General features: G+C 40.3%; 2 protein-coding genes across 9 annotated transcripts in view; both read left to right on the forward strand.

Moving 5' to 3' along the window:
- Positions 1-438: 438 nt before the first annotated feature.
- On the forward strand, positions 439-6,259 carry uchl1 (ubiquitin carboxyl-terminal esterase L1 (ubiquitin thiolesterase)). Its single transcript, XM_020653415.2, has 9 exons — positions 439-568; positions 673-684; positions 1,139-1,267; positions 1,892-2,033; positions 2,418-2,503; positions 3,357-3,404; positions 3,496-3,565; positions 3,649-3,707; positions 5,284-6,259. Exons 1-9 carry the CDS (start codon positions 536-538, stop codon positions 5,365-5,367), a joined length of 663 nt encoding a protein of 220 aa, XP_020509071.1. The 5' UTR covers positions 439-535; the 3' UTR covers positions 5,368-6,259.
- A 1,568-nt stretch (positions 6,260-7,827) lies between these two features.
- The window catches only part of LOC109998523 (LIM and calponin homology domains-containing protein 1), a 29,825-nt gene continuing 18,520 nt past the window's right edge, over positions 7,828-19,132 (forward strand). For 5 of the 8 annotated variants that reach the window (XM_065956791.1, XM_065956799.1, XM_065956794.1 and 2 more), the window contains exons 1-7: positions 7,828-8,277; positions 16,719-16,789; positions 16,902-16,971; positions 17,046-17,183; positions 17,281-17,391; positions 17,807-17,934; positions 18,128-18,198. In XM_065956791.1, the coding sequence (XP_065812863.1) occupies positions 8,161-8,277; positions 16,719-16,789; positions 16,902-16,971; positions 17,046-17,183; positions 17,281-17,391; positions 17,807-17,934; positions 18,128-18,198 (706 nt within the window). In that variant the 5' untranslated portion in view covers positions 7,828-8,160. The remainder of the gene's footprint in view (positions 8,278-16,718; positions 16,790-16,901; positions 16,972-17,045; positions 17,184-17,280; positions 17,392-17,806; positions 17,935-18,127; positions 18,199-19,132) is intronic. The other 3 variants (XM_065956808.1, XM_065956809.1, XM_065956811.1) reach the window with 2 other exon arrangements.

The raw sequence follows: 19,132 nt of genomic DNA on the forward strand, positions 1-19,132 counted from the left end.
TTTTTTTTAGAGGATGTTTTGCGATTGAAATTAATTCCCAACATGTACCTTATATAAGTAGCCTATACTTATACACTCAACCTTAATCTTTGCAATGTAGAATTCCACAATAAGAAAAATAGAAAGAATACCCAATGTGCTGTTTGGATAGTCTGCTCAAGTCTAATTAAACTCATTGTTGATGTGGAGTGACTTCTACGTCACACCTGTCTTTCTAGAATGGTCCCATAGTTAGCGGTATGATATCATTGAGATACATATTTTGAATGATTGATTTTAAAATGATGTCATTACTAAGCCTAACGTAAACGAGGCGAAATCTGGCGTTTATATGACTCTTGTGATTTTCAGCAGGCAGGATAAATGTGTGCAACATCGGTTATTCGATCGGAACCCACCCCCCTGTCTGCCGTGTCGGTGGTATGACCGGCAGGATAAAGTGTGGGTGCGTTCACTGACTTCTGTTGACAGCTGCAGAAACCGAGAGAGACGACACACCGTGTAGTTTGTGAAATCGAACCCAAACGTCGCCAAAATGGAGTGGACCCCGATGGAGATCAACCCCGAGGTGGGGGAAACAACTTTGTTATCTTAACTCTGTAACATCGTGACGTTTTTTTTGAAAGGCAACAAACACACCTGTGGTTTTTCTTTGTCTTTATGTCGTTTCAGATGTTGAACAAGGTGAGTGGCAAACATTAAGACGCTGTTGTTAACTGATTCAAGCTGTCAGGTAAGTTGTTTGAGCTCGCTTGTTTTACTCAGACTGCCTTTATAAACGCAACCAGGCCCCCTCAATGTAGCAATCCCAGCGTCGATAAAGGCTTCCGCGACAATGTTGACGGGTAGTGTTAAGAAATTGTTACAAACAAACAAACAAACAAAGGAAATGAGGCTTTAACCAGCTGATCCGTGTATCATTTTAATGAGCGTCAGCATCCTTTCCCATTGCTGTGCCCAGTGTCTAGGCTAAAGGGTGTGGTCGGGCTGGACCAATACAACGCAGCATCTTTGATCACCCTCAGGAGGAGCAGTCTACTTTATGAATGGAATATATAACAGCATCTGATATCAAAACGGTACGCCTTTAAATGTAAGTCATGTTGTTGTTCTTCTCCTGGGTGTGTGTGTGTTTTAGTTAATGAGCTCCCTCGGCGTGGGCGAAGGCTGGCGCTTTGTGGATGTGGTGGGACTGGAGGGTGAGCAACTCTCCACCGTCCCGAAACCGTGCTGTGCCTTGATGCTGCTCTTCCCTTTGACACAACAGGTAATAAGCACGGACTAACCGGAGGGGTGGTGGAGACTACTTCCTGGAAGGGATGATGCAGACTTGTCTGGGGTGGGGTGATTCTGAGGTGCAGGGAGGGCACGGGGCTGTAATGTTATGTGATGGGAAGAACAAGGGTGAGCCTGGTAAAGAACTGAGGAAATGAATCAGCACAAACTTCTTTCGACAGCATGGTGATTTAATGATTCTGTCAAGCAGAGAAAATGAAACAGCAACTCCTGCAACCAACAATTCATTTCACTTTGGATTGTTTTTTTCATAAATTCTAGTTATTTGGTGTTCAAAATGTAAGGTGATATTTAAAACATATCTAAGTGATGTTAAGTGCTGCCTTCTGTCTGATCAACTACTAAAAATTAAAACCTAAGAAATGTTTTGATTTAATATGAGCTCCTAGTGTTGGGGCAGCTGTAACAGATTTTTTTTTTTTTTTTGCGTGTTTTAAAAATGGCAGTGTCCTAAGAAACGTTTGAATGCGTTTTTTATACATTCATTTGTGTGCATGTTTCAAATTGCATAATAAGCTACATAAGCCATGTTTTAATGGACAGTGGAAATGACAATGCACTGTGTGTGTGTGTCTGCCCCTGTGACTGTGTGCAGCATGAGTCTTTTAGAAAGCAGCAGGCGGACAAGGTTGCAGATGACTGTGACGCTTATTTCCTCAAGCAGACAGGAGTCAATTCCTGTGGCACCATTGCCCTGCTGCATGCAGTGGCCAATAACAAAAGCAAACAAACATTTGGTAAGTGCTTATGAAATGATCACTGGTACTATAGCAAATGCATTACAGTACAGTCAAATTCAAAGCACGATCCATGAAGGGTTGCATTTACAATACAATTCAAGATATTGATATTACATAATATTAATTTATAAAACAACATTAAGACCACCTGTTATTATCAAATACTCATGAGTTCATAACCTACTTCAAGTTAGTTTTAGTTTCAGTTTGATACAGGTGACAGCAAAAAGTCCTCTTATGTTTTCAGTTATTTAGTGATGATTTAATGAGGATTGCTTATACAGTTACTTTGTGTGCCATGTCGTCACTTGGTGTCATTTGTTATATTAAAAAAAACTTTTTTTGTTCCTTATTAACTCAGCGCTGCTTTGGTTCTTCCAGATAGTGGCTCCATCTTGAAAGAGTTTCTAGATCAGACTGCAAACATGTCTGCTGATGACCGTGCCAAAGCTCTGGAGAAGAACCAGGTACAATTAACACACTCTTGGAGATGTTTTATTTGTTTCCTGCTAATTTAAAAATAAATAATGAACACTAAGCTGTAATACAATGAGGTTCAGATCAGCAGAGGATTAAATGTTTTATGGTATCATTTACATTTCATTGCCTTTAAGCTAATGATCAGAAGTACATAACAAGGCGTCAGCTTTACAATCCAAAACAGGACTTTTTATGTTTTTCTTCGCCTGTGTATTTGGTTGCCTGTGTATATGGTTCCTGGCTCACTTGTAAAAAGGGTGCAACATTTATAAAACCTGTAATTTGATTTTTTAACTTACTCATACAGGGCCTCTCTGTGTGGAGTTTGCATGTTCTCCCGTGCATGTGGGGGTTCTCTCCAGGTACCCCGGCTTCCTCCCACAGTCCAAAGACATGCTTGTTAGGTCAACTGGTGACTGTAAAATGTCATTAGGTGTGAATGTAAGTGTGGCTGGTTCTCTGTATGTCAGCCCTGTGATTGACTGGAGAACAATCCATGGTGTACCCCGCCTCAGAAAAGCGGTATAGATAATGGATGGATAGATGAATGGAACTTATCAATAACAAATACACTAGATTAGAAAACTTAAACCTAAAACAAACACTTAAGTTTGTAGAATTTCAGTTACTATTGCTTAACCTACATGTTTTATTCTACCCACCAGGGGGAACCAGACACTAATCCTTTCCAGCTTGTAAAGGCACCTTGATAACTGCTTTAAAATGATATTAAAACAGTATGGAATGTGAACATTCAATAAGGTTGTCTAAGTAAGTACGTCATTATCTGTAGATTTTAAGGAACATTAAACTGACATTTTCTGACTTTTTTCTGTTAAGGCAATCCGTGACGCTCACAATGAGGTTGCCCAGCAGGGCCAGTGTAGGGTAAGATACCTATCCACCGTATCAAATGTGTTAGCAGACCTTTTGGGTAATAATTTACTGAATATTAAATCAAAATTTTCAACTTGCACAGCCTGAAGCCGACAAAGTCAACTTCCACTTTATTGCCTTTGTCAACATAGATGGACATCTGTATGAGTTTGGTAAGCCTGCCATCTTACTGTGTATTACTGTTTATGTTTTAACACTGTGGATCCCTAACACTCTCTGTTTTTTTTATTATAAGATGGGAAAATGAATGGACCAGTGAAGCACGGAGCTACCAAAGATGGCTCATTTGTAATGGTAGGTCAAATTAACATTTTGTGAAATACGATTGTGGAGCAAGTTGCTTCATGAACAAGATCTGGGATGAGTCATAGTGTCGAGCTAGAATAGGGAGTGGCAGTTCCTGAAAATCTTGGTTCAATCAATAAACGTGGCTAATGTGCGGTATCAAATCTCCAGAAGGATTTATAAAAAGTTAAGACTATCAGGAAGGCGGATACATTTAAAGATACAAATAAGTTATCCATGTGAAAAAATGCTGAGTATTACTACAGTAGCAATTTGAGAAATGTTGTTACTCATCAAGTTCTGTTACTCCTTATGCATGAACTGCCATTTCTGAAAGGGATTGTTGGCTTATTTTCTACCTTATCTCCGTCTGTCTGAGTAAGTAAAAAAGACAGCTGCAGGTGTTTTGGTGTTCTCTGTATCCCTCTTCAGACTGCTTTTCACCGTAACTAAGATCTGCCATCATAATGCCTACAGACATTCATATTGATTCCGTAACGGCGTAATATTGTTATCCCAGTCGGTTAATTCACATTGCCTTACGACATTGCGGAAGCGTGAGGGAGCATGGCACAGTGGGAGCTCCACATAGACACAGACTGGCTCCAATGGTTTCATCTGACCCCTATACACCTGTTACAACCTCTGAAGAGGGTACAGAGTGGGGATCACTTTGTCCTATCATAACGCCTCAGCGACATTCATATTGAAGGCGAAACGTCAAAGGGACATTAATACCGCGCCTCGAAACGCAAGTCTGAATAGGGCTTGTGTCTCTGGATTGCAATTTGGCACGTAGCTACAAAATTACACAAAAAAATGTTTTCCAGGACCAGAACTATCATGTTCTAAACTAGCAACATGTCCAACAATGAAAACTGCAAAAATGAGTGCAGAGTATTTTGTCGATGACGAGTGTTTTTGTTGTCTCTGATACTTTTTTTGTTTTTAGCTTTCTTTTTATATTTAAAAATAATAGAATATATTTTTATTATTATTATTATTTGATGAATGACATGCGTAGGCTGTCTGCAAAAGAAGTAATGACTATGATTGATAAAAGTGTAGTAACAAAAAATGCGTTTGTTCCCAATTTGCTCATCTGTTTACAGTAAGAGTCACTAAAGGCCTAATGTCCCCTTCCAGAACATTTCCAATGTTTGCTTTAAACCACCACAAGAGGGCGCTATATGCATTAGTAATAAAATTGCAACATTAAAATGTTGAGAGGATTTATTGGATCTGATTGGATCACACCACTGTTGTTACTGCAAATATTTGTACTGATATTACTAAGATAGAACAATCTTGACACTTGAGAGAATTTGACCTCATTTAAGAAAAAGCATTTAAAAAGCCCCATATGATTGAATGACTATTTTAAGTTTTTTGTCTAGCCCTTCTGGGGAGTATAAAAACATGTGCTATAAATTTGATTGCCACCATAACACAGCCCATCCTCTGTGGCAACCCACCACAGATGTATGGTGCTTTAACAAAGGACTTCATGTTGTAATATGGCTAAATAAAATAATAGTAAACATATCTTTTATTTTTTCCCCTTTTTGTACATGTTCACACCCAGGATGCAGCTGAAGTGTGCCGTGGATTCATGGAGAGAGAGCAAGGAGAGGTCCGCTTCTCTGCAGTGGCACTTTGTCAAAGTTAGATATTCATGAGAAGACAAAACAAAATTGTAAACCAAAATGTCCTGGAGCATTTACATGGCAAACACAATCAGTAAGCATCCATAATGACCGGTGAGAACACACATCTGCACACACTATGCACTATAAAGCACATGTTGTTTCCACACACTGTACTCTCATATCATGAACAAAGCATTCTTTAGCACATTTACACACAAACACAAATACACGATCAAAGCCTTTTGTTCTGCTGACACTAACCAAGACATGCTTGTCCAAACCTTTTGTGTTCATCATTTAGCAGTGAAAATTGTACAACACAAGGCCAGATCTCACCACGGCTTGTGTGCATGTGTGTTTTCTGCAGTTTTAAAAAAAATTATAATTGTTTTTGTGTGCTGTCATTGGTGCATTCTGATTTCAACTCAAACAAAGTTGCTTAAAACCTTGTGTGCCAATAAAGAGAAAAAGAAAAGGGTCCCTCAAAATGCCTTCTGTTGCTGTATGGTTGAGTTTGTACTAATGGGACATTCCTCAGAACAGCCCAAATGTGTCTGTAGGAATTTTAGTTTGGTTTGAAACATGAACGTAGCCTTTTAAGTGGTGTTCCAGCACTTCTAACGGATGTTTCTTTGAAAAACTGAGTTTCTTTGAGAAGTTTGAATTCGAAGTTCAAAATGAATAGTGTTTGAATACGAACAGAATAAGTGTCCAATATCAGCAAAACAAAACTGAAATGAGGGACCAACAAAATGAAGTGCTTCTCTATGCTGGGTTATTGTGCAGTGCAAGGTGATTGTACTGTATGTCATTGCTGTGCACCGATGACCTTTCTGCACTTTCCCAAAATTTTTGCTTTAGTTCTATTGTTGATGCAGCGGTCAAAATTAAATAAAGCAACCATTAAACTAGCGCATGTCTCCTTCTGTGATTGTGTTTATGAGTCCTGCATTTGTGAATACCTTTTAATCTGCCATATATTTAGTAATTGTTATGTCTATATATTTCTAAAACTGCTGACCAAATAAGCAGTCTGAACATTTTTATATACTTTATATACTCATACATTCTCTCTCAGGCCTATTTTGTTCTGAAAATGGTAGATAAATCAAAGATTAAAACAATCACTAGCAACCCTAAACTTTCTGTGTTTTGCTCTAACCCCAAGTAATCCATTTCCTTTTTGGACTTCCCCCAGTCAGCAGTGTAAATTTTAACTGACACCCATTCATGCTTTTGTCACATGAGGTGATGAAGTGGTGAATGTCTTAAGGCTCTCACAGCTTGGGGCTCATCCTCACTGTTCTTGGCTACAGTTCAGCTTTGTAGGGCTGAAACAGGAGGAGAGAATGATGGAGCTGAGAGATTGTCTGTCCATGAGAAAACCATCATGAGGCACAGTATGACATACTATTTAGTGACCTTCAAAAGACTTGTATTATTGTAATGAAAAAGTCCTGTGTGAAAGGTCATACATGTATGCTGAATTCCTTTCCCAGACACACAGAAAATCTAATATTTATATGATTATCCACTTTATAGAAAATTCACGTGTCTCCTCATTAATTGTGCCTCTGATTATTTGGTAGGACTTTACCTCCCCCCTCAGGTAGAGAAACATACTGAGAAAACAGAGGTTTGACCTGCTGCTTGAAAAGGTCACATTTGCATTCAATACCAAAGGGCAAAAGCTGCAACTTCCATCAACAGCATTGATTACTTTCAACTTGACTACTGAGGCCATTATTTAGTCGGTGTATGAAATGCTAATTGTAAGAGTTTGTGGGATATTGATTTTGTGTTTTGTAGCAGTTGTAAACAATGAGTGTGAATGAGTGCTGTCTTTTTAAACACGCATGCCAAATCTTATTTTTTGCAACTGTAAAACCTTGTTTTAGCTATTATTCTAGACAACGAGGTATTTTAGAGGAAATTAAGCTTCTTGATGAGGGTTACCTTTTGATAAAAAGATTGAAGATATTTAATAGGCTGATTTATTGGATTATTTTTATCTAAATTTTTATCTAAATATTTCTGGGAGAAGATGGGCTACAGACTCTGCTTGATGGAGAAGTCTTTCCTTTGACCTTGTGGCATCATTAACATTTTTTTTTAAAAATGATTTTAAGGTAGACTAATTGTGTTATGGCCCTTTGACTCCTTGTAATAAATAGCAGTCTGAAACTACTTTTCATTGGGCTCAAACGGAGTAATGACAAATCTATCTTAATAGCTCCCCCAGCGCACTTTCTTTTGCTCAGGTGAAACTGAAGCAACTCTCAAGAAGCCAGCTGACGCGTGCGAGCTGTGAAATAACGGGACATTTTTTTTTTTTTTTAAATCCCCACCATCACTCTCTCTCTCTCTCTCTCTCCCTCTCTCTCTCTCTCTCTCTTTCTCCTATCTCTTTCTATCTCTCTCGACCTCCCCCCCCCCCCGCATAGATTCCTCCATGCGCGTTCACGTTTCCTAAATTGCGCGGCAGCTGCGGCGGCGGACAGCAGCAGCGTCGTGCAAGAATTGTTATTTTTAGCGCCTGGCTCGTGTTGCAGTGTCGGGGTCGCGACAGACTTTTTTTTTTCTTTCTTTTTTCTCTCTCTCTCTCTCTCTCTTCGTGGGGAGCAGGAGAAGTGCTAAGCAATCCCTCGGACTGCTCGGAGTTACGGCCGAGCGGTGACTGATAGACAGCGAGGAGGATATAACGGACTCACGGAGCGGGGAGGGGAGCACCACTGCACACATCTTAATCATCACCGTCCCACTGACTCTCCCCCCCCGGTCCTCGTTTTAACCGACCGCCCCCCCCCCAGGAGATGGCTAGCCCCGCTGCAGGTCGAGATGTCCCGAATGCCCCAACGCGGGACGACTCTGAGCGGTCGGAGCCGAACCATCCCGAACCAGCCTGTCAGGAGGCACAAAAATGGATAGAGGTGAGTGACCGACCAGAGAGAGGCTCAAGGGCCTGCTGCTACTGCACAGTAATGGGCCGTACTGTCATACAGCGACAGTCTGACCGTCCAGGGGGTGGGGGGTATAAATAAGTAGCACTACAGCACCGGTGCACCGTCACCTGTTGTGGGGTATGATGCAGTGTCAAATTACCCTGTGTGGGACAACGACTGTCCTGTGCGATTCAACTTTTACACATGTGTAACACTCACACCAGCCCTGTGTCAAGACCTTTAACACCAAACAGCGACAAACACGAAGAAAACTTCCCATTTTGTATCACCTCTGAAGAGACTTGTTTTCTACTTGGTAGCTGCGGCAACGCCCCCTAATTTCAGGCGCGAGAGGTCCCCCGGTTGCCATGGTTATGTGAAACCGGGCCCAGTATAGTCACGCACGAGATGCTGTGCTGCTGTACCAGTGCTTGATCGCATCGGATGAGATTATCGTTTTGTGGGTTTCTGCATCGCTTCCACCATCATCTGGTCGGCTGAAAAAACGCCTCCCTCCATAAGCCTGAGTGGTGAATCACTGTCCGCCCGAGGAGAGCTGCATTATGACCTATTTTCTTTTTTTTTTTTTTGTTCTGCCATCACAGTGCTTTGTCCTGCCTAACTACCTGCCTAACTACAGTTTCAGGTTTTTGGGTTGAAAAAGGTTTGGACAGACAACACAATCATCTCAGATGTAAAAGTTTGGCTTTCTTACTATAGGCCTACTACATATGTGCAGCTTGTTATGAACACACAGGCCTATTCAAACTGCAGATGGAGAAAACCTGGACAAGGTAGATTTATTTGACACTTCTGAAGGCAAACAACACAAACACATGGTCAGTACGATGTGGATAAAAGAGATTAAGAGCTTACATCTAACATCAATACGATGTTAGAATAATGCAAACAAAACAAACACACAACCCTTCATGAATTACATAAGATTGGTTGAATAAACAACAGTAGCTTTATCAAGGAGTTTGAGGTGAGCTGAGGAGGTTTAAAGTAGTGTGATGATGTCATGTTAAAAATGGCCAAACATTGCTATAGATCACATTGGCCATTCATTCCTTTTCCCAAACAAACTTTTAGTTTCTGTCTGTCTGTCAGAATGTATCAAATAGAAATCGTTCACCCAGGGTGGCATCTTTACTACATGATTACTTTCAGACTGTCAGAGGCCACAAAAAGTAGATTGTTCATCTCCATTCCACCCAGTTAAGATATGTCAGTGTCCCACATACAGTTCAAGACAAATCAAAAGGATTAGCCTTTATTAAATATCTATTTCTGTAATGAGAGATGACCCATTTTATGCAAATGTGCACAGATCATTTTCCACCAGACTTCCATGGTTATCCCTGTAACAAAGGATGTTCAGACTTGAATTATCTTGATCTCGGTGAGCCTCTCAATCAAAACATAAAAAAAAGGATTTGACAAGATTTGAAACATATTCTGATTTTAATGTATTTAAAGTTACCAGTTAGGGATTTAAAAAGACTCATCTCAAAGAAACAGATAGCCTTTCTATAACCTTTAACGTTTTAAGCAGAAGTATCATTTGTTGGACTAGGCAGCCTTTTCCTCAGTGATGGTTAGAAACAGGATATTTGATACAGGTATACCGGTGACAATATGACTTGTGTTTGGTATCAGCAAGAAAATACTATGCACTAGCATTGTTTATGGCTTTAAGCACATAATGTAAAAGTCACAACCAAAACATGAGATCTTCTTTCACTGTGGAAGAAGACCTCCACTTCCATGTGGTTGCCATTGTATACGCACCAAACAGGAACTTGAGCCTTTAAGAGACAACATTTGTGGCTAATAGCCATAGATGCAGTTGTATTTTCTAACAAGCTAATTTGTAGTTTCATAGCTGTCGGGTTTTGAGTTTTAAATTCAGCTAATTCATTCAGATGCTTGCTTTCTAAATGGAATCTATTCATATGCAGCCCACTTGGAACATGTTTGGTCATTGCTACTTGGACTACAATTGGACTGTAAACTAAAACCAAAATATTTCTGTTACCAAAATCTTACTTGCAAATCAATCTGCATTCATTTGCAGGTATCTCTTTAAATGTATCACCAGAATAAAATCATACGTGCTTGGTTGTTTTCTAACATGTGCTCTTACAAAAATGACTTTTTCCTCCCCAACAATAAAAGTAGCACAACAAAGATTTTCTACATTGCATCCTGAGTCTTACCATTTTAGTGAAAGATAGCAAATTATTTTCTTTTAACCTCGTTTTTCAGAAACACTGAAACAACTGTCGTTTGCATCAATGCAATATTCAAAATGATATCTTGGTTAACCAATATAGATACTAAACTCAACCTTTTAAATTAAGTCTTGTTTTCAACACACTGTCCTCTATACAACTTTGCTGTTAACAAACAGTTAAGGTAATGCTGGCCTCTTGGTGTTAATCTCTCTTGCGGGCTCTTTGCTCAGTGTTGTTCTTACTTTGTCGTCTTCCTGTCTCCTAATTCTCCAGTTATTTTCAGACCAGTCAGTCTGACTCTATTTCTAGTGGTGCATTTACACCCTCTCACAGGTGGGGATGATTCAGGTTTAACCCTTGGCACCCTGACCCCACGCTCCGTGCAGCATTTCCTGTCTGTGTGTGTTTGCCTTGTCCGTAAGAGTATGCAAAGTATAACACAGACCCATGCCAATCAGTTATGCATGATTTTGCTCACCCACTCCTCAGACACACCCTGGTTGGGTGACATTGGTCACTATGGGAACATAACATGGACATGCTCTCAGGTGTCACTGTTTCCAGGGAGGGCTAGGCAGCAGAGCAGTAGGCTATATATCACCACATGACTCGGGCAGGAAATTATACTGCCACGAAGAACACCTTTCTATCTGTTTAGATACGAGACAAGGCGGGATTAGGCAGTCTCAAAGCGGATGCACGCTGTGGGAGGCGCTTTAAACCCGCTGGTTACGGATTTGAACAGGTTAAAGTTGTACAGGCTTAGAGAAAACAAAGTTAACTTTAGTGAGAGCATTTAACCTCTGCTGTCACCCGCATACTGTACATAGCAAGAGTTAAGGTCTGTCACAGGGAATAGTGAAAGAATGTATGTGACCGAACAAATGTGTGTGTGTGTGTGTGTTTGTGTGTGCGCGCCAGATGTCACAGCTGTCCTGGGCAGATTAACTCCAATGGTCCCAGACAGCCAGCTGTGTCTGCACAGGGGAGAGAGAGAGAGTGTGAGTGGGGATTCATGGGTTTTCCATGCATCAAATTCAGTTTGAAGGAATGTGAAATAATGATGACACAGACTTGCTGTTGGCAAAGATGTCTTTCATGCTTTAGTGGTTATGTTAAGTTTTTGCACAGGCGCTCTCTGCTGCGGGCAAAACAAATCATGTTGCTCATTTTACAGAGGGCAAGGAGGCTGCACACTTTTGTAGAAGGGTTTGTTATGATATGCTGTAAGTGTTGGAACACATTAGTTAGTGTTGACACAACTTGGGCATTAATCTGTGTGAAAAATGAGCGCCCTTTCTATACTGCGTTGAGAATAGAAGAACACTGCATGAGATACAGCAATCAGATTAATATTAACCTAATTTTGTACTCTTTGTACTTAAATATAGCCTGGGAACCAGACAAATTTGTAAGCTCATGGGTATTTTTTTTTGCCCTGGCAGATGTGTCTGGTACCCCTCCTGTTTGATTACTCTTTAGTTGAGGCTGATCATATATAACTGTAAATTCATTGTAGCATACGTTTCATTATAGTGCGATAAAGACAAAGAAAATGATGTATTTTATGAGGGCTGAAAAAACATAAAAGAAATGATTTTGTTCCTCATATTTAACAAATATGACCTGTAAGCGGCTGAAGACTGTGATGTTTTCTACAGCTTCGAGTCCCTCTGGATAATAAATCTAATCCAGATTAAACTCTTCCTCGATCTGGATTATGTTTTTTATATTTCCTTTCCTTATTTCTCCTCTCCCAGTTCTTTTTTTCTGTCTACTCTTCCTCTCTGTATGCCACATGACCATTAGAGTGCAGAGAGTGCCTACAGCTCATGTGAGGGCTAATGCTTCTGCAACATCACAAATTAAAACACCAGCCTCTCTCAGTGAAGTGTGCATCTCACTGGTTCTCTAACCCTCTACATCTCCTACAAATAGCTTTTCTGCAAGGACATATAAATGTTCAGCATGCTTATACGTATCATACATAACATTTAAGACACCTCTAACAGTTTGGACCTTATGCTTTAAAATAATAAACTTGTTTATTTTAATTTAATCAGCTTTTATTCAAGCGTGGCAGGGCTCGTGTTTGAGGATTTTCTCATTTTCTTTTTTGTTTCACCTATAAGGTGTATGTCCAATCTGTGATTAAGGGTAACTGTGACCAGTGTATATTTCCCTATGCCTACTTAAAACCACATGAAATACATCTTCAGCACTCTTCAGGAATAGGTCCCAGCATACAAAGAGAAAAATGACTGCAAAGCTCTTTATTATCATCCTATTTTAATCCTGGCCTGCAAAATCCTGACGCTTTAATTCCCAACAGCTCATGAGGTGCTTATTAGAAATAAGACCGCTGACTTAATGGAGTGCATAGTGCATATTTTGCTGTACCTTGAATTTCAGACTTTTCAACCCTCTTTCCATATTTTTTTTTTTTTACAATTTTTAAAATAAAAGCAAACCTCTCTCTGGCCTACTTCCGGATTTTTTCCTCTGCCCCTCACACACAGTCTCACCTCAGGGTTTTAATGGAGATTTGCTGGTGCCATTCACTCAGACTAAGCAGAGCAATCCACCACGAGAAGTGAGAGGCAGCCAGGGAGGCTTGAATTACTGTTGCTGGCACTGAAATACCCCCAAGGCCTCTGGCTTAGTTTTTGTAGCAGACATTAATGCTCACTTAGCACACACATACTCTACACATGTCTCTCTTTTTAACAGACTATCATGGCAAACCTTTTTGTCCTCTGTCTGTTCAACCAAAACATGTACTCTCAGAAGCGTCAATGTGTCCAATTGCTGTCTTTCAGTTTTAACATTTTACAAGTAACCAATAGTTAACCACCTCCAGAAGCAACCCACAGTGCGTCTGTGTCCTGCATCCCACACACAAACACACACACTGCCAACACAAAACACAGTCGTACGGCTCTCACTCAAAAGAGTGCTCTCTCCTCGGCCAGTGAATTATGCATGACCACGCTGTAAATCTTTCAAAGACCTGGAGACAAACCTTAATAAGCAGTACATACATGTGCTTTGTGTGCGTGTGGTTGTGTGTGCGTGCGTGCGTGCGTGCATGCATGCGTGTGGTTGTGTGTGTGTGTGTGTGTGTGTGTGTGTGTGAAAGAGAGACTACAGGATAATGAAAGACAAGAAAAAAGCAAGAGATGCCAATGGGAAACATCTGGCCATCACTTATATAACAAAAAAACAATAGGCTGTTTTCTTAGCTGCAGATGACCTGTGTGTTTTTGTGTCTGTGTTCCTGTCATGCATGTGGTACATGTGCATTGGAACTGTACATAAAAAAAATAAAAACCATACTTATCACTAGAAAGAAGAATTGCACAAACACAGAAGTAGAAAAGTGGTTTGATTTAAATATCTTTATACAGATAACTCAGATTACTGCATTGCTCTAATTATAGCATTACCTTTAGAGGTCAGTTTTACATAAAATCAGAAAAAAAATCTCAAAATAAGTGTGTGTCCTCCTCTGTTAAAAGATGCAGAATAAGAGTATACTGCATATGAAAAGGCAAGACAGAGAGAGTGTCTGCCTGCAGTTGACAGTTTTGGTGCTAACTGTAATCTCGGCTAATCTGGATTAGAAGTCTAAACAGTCAAAACTCTCTGCTTTTCTATTCATCTTTGGCTGCCTGTTACACAACAGCCCCATCATGCAGTGTGTGTGTGTGTGTGTGGGATGTTGTAGTGGTACTAACCTCCTGATTCCCTCCTCCTCTACTGCCTGCACAGGATAGACTACACATTGGAGTCCAGGTTAGAGGATTGAGGTTATATTTATGGTGCAATCAGACTATGACTGTGTTCAACTAAATCAGTGACGTGCGCAAGGACACATTTTTGGGAAAACGAGGACACCGAGCAATCTTACTCTGGCTTGGCATCAATCTAATTTGGTATGTGCTGAAGCAAAATGTTGGGGGATGGGTGGTGGGGGCAGCAGAAGGTTCTTCTGTCAGTGACACAAAAGAGCCAAAATTCAGCTTCAAGCACTCTTGTACATATTTAACTAATAATGACAGTGATCATAGTAGGTTACAACTACTATTCAATTCCACTATCTATTGATTATTTTCAGTGACTTTCCCTTTTTAAACTCAATTCAAATCTTTCTCAATGCAAGGTTAATTAGTTTTAAGGCCAAGCGCTATTCATGCAAAATGTTTCATCGAAATCAAGCTCTAACATTTCAAGTGATACCCAAAAACAAAGTACTGAAACACAGCACCACAGCAAGATCTTGTGTCTGCTCTCCTGTGCAATACGTATATTGTGAAGATTAGGGATACCATCAGAGAAGTGTACTTGTAAAGTGAAGTTCATCATCATCATCATCATCAACCTTTATTTAAGTTCTCGGAGAGATCATTGAGGGCGACCCTCATTTACAAATGATAAACAACGAGAAATGAGATAAAGCTACTACAGAAAATAAAATCAATAAATAAAATAAAATATATACACTAAAATAATTCAAAAGCTTGAAATTACTACAGTGATAAGTCAGTAATTAAAATCAAATAAAACAGTTGCAGTCAGGTATTGGGTGGTTTAAAATAATATTTCTAAAGTGTCCATAAGGGATTAAAGTGCTCAAATTCAGGTCCTGTTGTAAAATATTCCAGGAATTTGCAGCAATAACACTAAAATCAGTTTTCCCCAGGTCAGTCCTGGCATGAGGAACCTGGAGAACCAGCCTCTCTCTCTCTCTCTCGAGTGGGTTAAAAATGGACCGGGGTTCAGATGTAACAAGGAGGTGATATATGATTCAAGCTTTCCAGTATGGCATTAAACATAAAAAGATGCCAGTGGTTATTGCGTCTCTCAGTGAGGGAGGGCCAACCAACTTTATTATGAAGAATGCAGTGGTGAGTCATGTAGCTATCACCGGTAATGAATCTAAGCGCAGAATGGTAAACAGCATCTAAGGGCTTTAGTGTAGTGGAAGAGGCATGCCTATAGACCACATCACCATAATCCAAAACTGAGAGAAAAACTGCTTCAATTATCCTTTTCCGACAGAACATAGGGACATTTTATTTATTTCTATATAGGTAACCAACCTTTTGTCGTAGTTTGACAGTAAGATTATCAATGGGAAGTTTGAATGTTAGTCTGTCATCTATCCATATACAAATATATTTTTTAGTCTTTAACTCTCTCGATAATGGATCCTAGCAGGGTGGTAATGTGAAGGTTATTATCAGTTTCACATTTAGCCCTAGAAAACAACATATGAAATGAAATGGAAAGGTTAAAAATGTGAGTTAATTGCTCAGCAATCAAAGAGGCTGAGAGACGGAGAAAGAGAGGATCCAATTTGTCTTCACTGGTAGATTTCTTAGGATCGAAGGTTTGAAGAGCCTCTAAAACGACACAGAATGAGACAGGAGATAAGTTAGACTGAGAAGTATGATTTGGAGTGGCAATACAGCCATTGTCAGTGGGAGGAAGGTCAATGCTAGGAGTGGGTGATCTATTATCCACATCCTCAAAGATGTGACTGGCTGCTGCGAAGTGGATATGGAAGGCAGAGCGGATCTCACTAGGATCATTCACTAAGAACCTAGATTGTCCAAATATGGAGGCCACTGTAATTGAATTGTATAAAGTAATTTACAAAATGTATAAATGTGATGTGGATCACTGTAGTCATGAGCTCACTTCAGAGTGCGATACCACAACAGCGCCGTAACGAAGCCCCGCTGTCATAACTGCTTTGAACATTCATATTGATTCTGCAACAGCTTAATATTGGAATCCCAGTCTTTGGGTTCGAAACATCATAGGAGCCAAAATATCACGCCTATTGGTCTGTTTTTAGAACATAAAACTTTTGGCGATCGAGGCAACATGTCAAATATTTCAGCTTTGTTCTTTTTAAAGTGAGGATGTGTCTTTTCTTGTCTTTTGAACATCATTAACCGAACATGTTCGGATTTCTGCCTGATGGTTAGACAAAAAGAGCAATTTAAAGACATCTCCTCAGGCTTTAAGAACCTGCTACGATTTTTAGAAATAAATGATTAGCCAACCAATAAAAAAAAAATATAACCCCCAAATGAATCAGAAAAAATATTATTAATTATTAATATATTTCCAGTCCATCTCCTTAACATACAGTATGTCTCCGTGTCCTCCCTCCCATAGGCTGTCACCGGAAAGAGTTTTGGAGAGAAAGACTTTCGCAGCGGATTGGAAAACGGCATCCTGTTATGCGAGTAAGCCTGTGACATCCCTCCCACCCACTTTTGTGATGACTGAAGTGGCAACAACGTGCATAAACTCCTTTAAGACTCAATAAATCTCTGCCTCTCCCCCTCCTCCCTACAGGCTGCTGAGTGCAATCAAACCAGGGCTGGTCAAGAAGATCAACAGACTGCCCACCCCCATCGCTGGGCTGGTAAGAGGACACTCTCCAGAGTAAAGCATCCTGTTTCTCAAAGTGATAAACTGACCGTCTGCTGTCATTTTTAGGACAACCTGTCAGTCTTTCTGCGGGGCTGTGAGGAGTTGGGCCTAAGGGGCTCACAGCTGTTTGACCCAGGAGACTTGCAAGACACTTCCATACGAGCTAACCTCAGGGACTCTGACTGCAACCGCAAATTAAAAAATGTTCGTGTTTATTTTTTCCGCCTTGCTTTATCCTTTTTTGTCAGTTTGGTAAACATTAAAGATAATAAACCGAACCCTTCATATGCTTGTCTCTAAGGTGCTGAACACAGTGTTCTGGCTCGGGAAGGCTGCGAGCGGCTGTGCCTCCTTCAGCGGCCCTAATCTCAACGTCAAGGAGTTTGAAGGGCTTCTTGCTCAAATGAAGGTGGTGAGTGAAAACAGTGGAGGGGATGGAGCAGGAAGGGGGAGCAGAGGGAGGCAGACAGAAGGACAGATAACAGCATGGAGGAGATGCGGGGGATGGATTTGTTAGTTTCCTGCCTTTGTTGGGGTGCAGGGGAGACACACGAGACAGGGGACAAACACTTTTTTTGTTTTTGTTACAACACAGTCACTCCTATTTCAGGGAGAGACAGAAAAGAGAAACAGGATATGAGATTTGCTCTGCACATTTGAGACACACTTTTTTTTTAATAAGTTTTCTTTAAATAACAAACACTTATCAACCCATATCTCATATATATATCTCAACCCATATGTCTTTTGAGTGATTTTCTTTATGCATCTTTTCTTCTTAATACACTTTTCTTTATATTTTCCTGTTGTGTGTGTGTGTGTTGTAGGAGAGTGAGGAAGGAGGGGACAATCCACAGCAGCGCAGCGTCAGAGACAGTGGTTACGACTGCTGGGACTCTGAGAGGAGCGAGTCTCTCTCTCCACCACGACACACTCGTGACAACTCCTTAGACAGGTAACAGACATCCATCAACACGAATGCAAACCCGACTCATACGCCAAGAGGATTTGAGATTACTTTGAAAATGTTCAATGCATCTGTTATTCATTTAGTTTTACATTTCTAAAAGCAACAAACCCTGCTCATACGGATTAAAAGCCATTTTTGTCCCAAATGTCAGTAAAATATTTGTCTTTGTCTTTGTCAGTTTGGACTCCTTTGGCTCCCGCTCACAGAACAGCCCTTCTCCTGATGTTGTGAATCGAGGCAACAGTGATGGTTGGTAAAGATAAATGACTTCCAAGTAGAATAAGTATACCTTTATTTCTGAAATTTCAAGAGTGCTTTGCTTGTTTTGTGCATATTTTCTCAATGTTAAGCTTCGGTAGCTCAAAAAACAGATACATGCATGTAGTTGTTCTTATGTAGCAGGGACAAAATGAGTGTATTGCCCAAAATATTGAGCTATAATCTTAGGACAGCAATACAAAACCACTCCTCCATCAACAGTCTGACTGCTGTTCTCCAACATTTTGGGCTTTTAGCCGGTCAGGCTGGTCAGGCGGATGGTGGACAACAGCTGAACCTCTCAGCCATTGTGCATGTGTGTGTGATGCAGCAGCTGTACATCTAAGTAGCAATCACTAGAGATTTGGACCAGGGAAACACTAGCTGAGGTCAACATCCTGCCTTTCGGTGTGTGTGTGTGTGTGTGTGTGTTTGAGGGGAGGGAGGATCACAGGCATCCTGTTTGCGTCTTTCATGTTGACAGTAAAATGTGTGCCACAGGGTGACAAGAAAAACACTATTCCAAAGCTTGGAATAGATTGCATTACTGCATTCCCTTGAGGTCACAGAGAAAGTGTCCTGCCTCACTAAGAGCTATTCATCACCCAACAAGAAAGATCGAAAGGGAATACAGGCAGTCTATTGTTTGAAGAACGTGTCATATACTTATGCACAACAACCTTGGTGGCAAAATAAAAAGTGATTAAAATTACTTGCTGACTCCTCATATAATTGGCTGCTGTTACATTCATATCATTTTATCATTTTTTTGTAACTTCGGTTACTGTTCTCATCCAAGTGACAGAAGTAGCTGATATCTTGGGGGGAAAAAGAAAAACAATTCTACAATTCATTTAGCAGACGCTTTTATCCAAAGCGATGATTTATTTAATTATTCAGCCAGTTCAAGGCAGGAAGATTACAC

Source organism: Labrus bergylta, chromosome 1, assembly GCF_963930695.1.
Source record: "Labrus bergylta chromosome 1, fLabBer1.1, whole genome shotgun sequence".
Classification (NCBI taxonomy): Eukaryota; Metazoa; Chordata; class Actinopteri; order Labriformes; family Labridae; genus Labrus; species Labrus bergylta.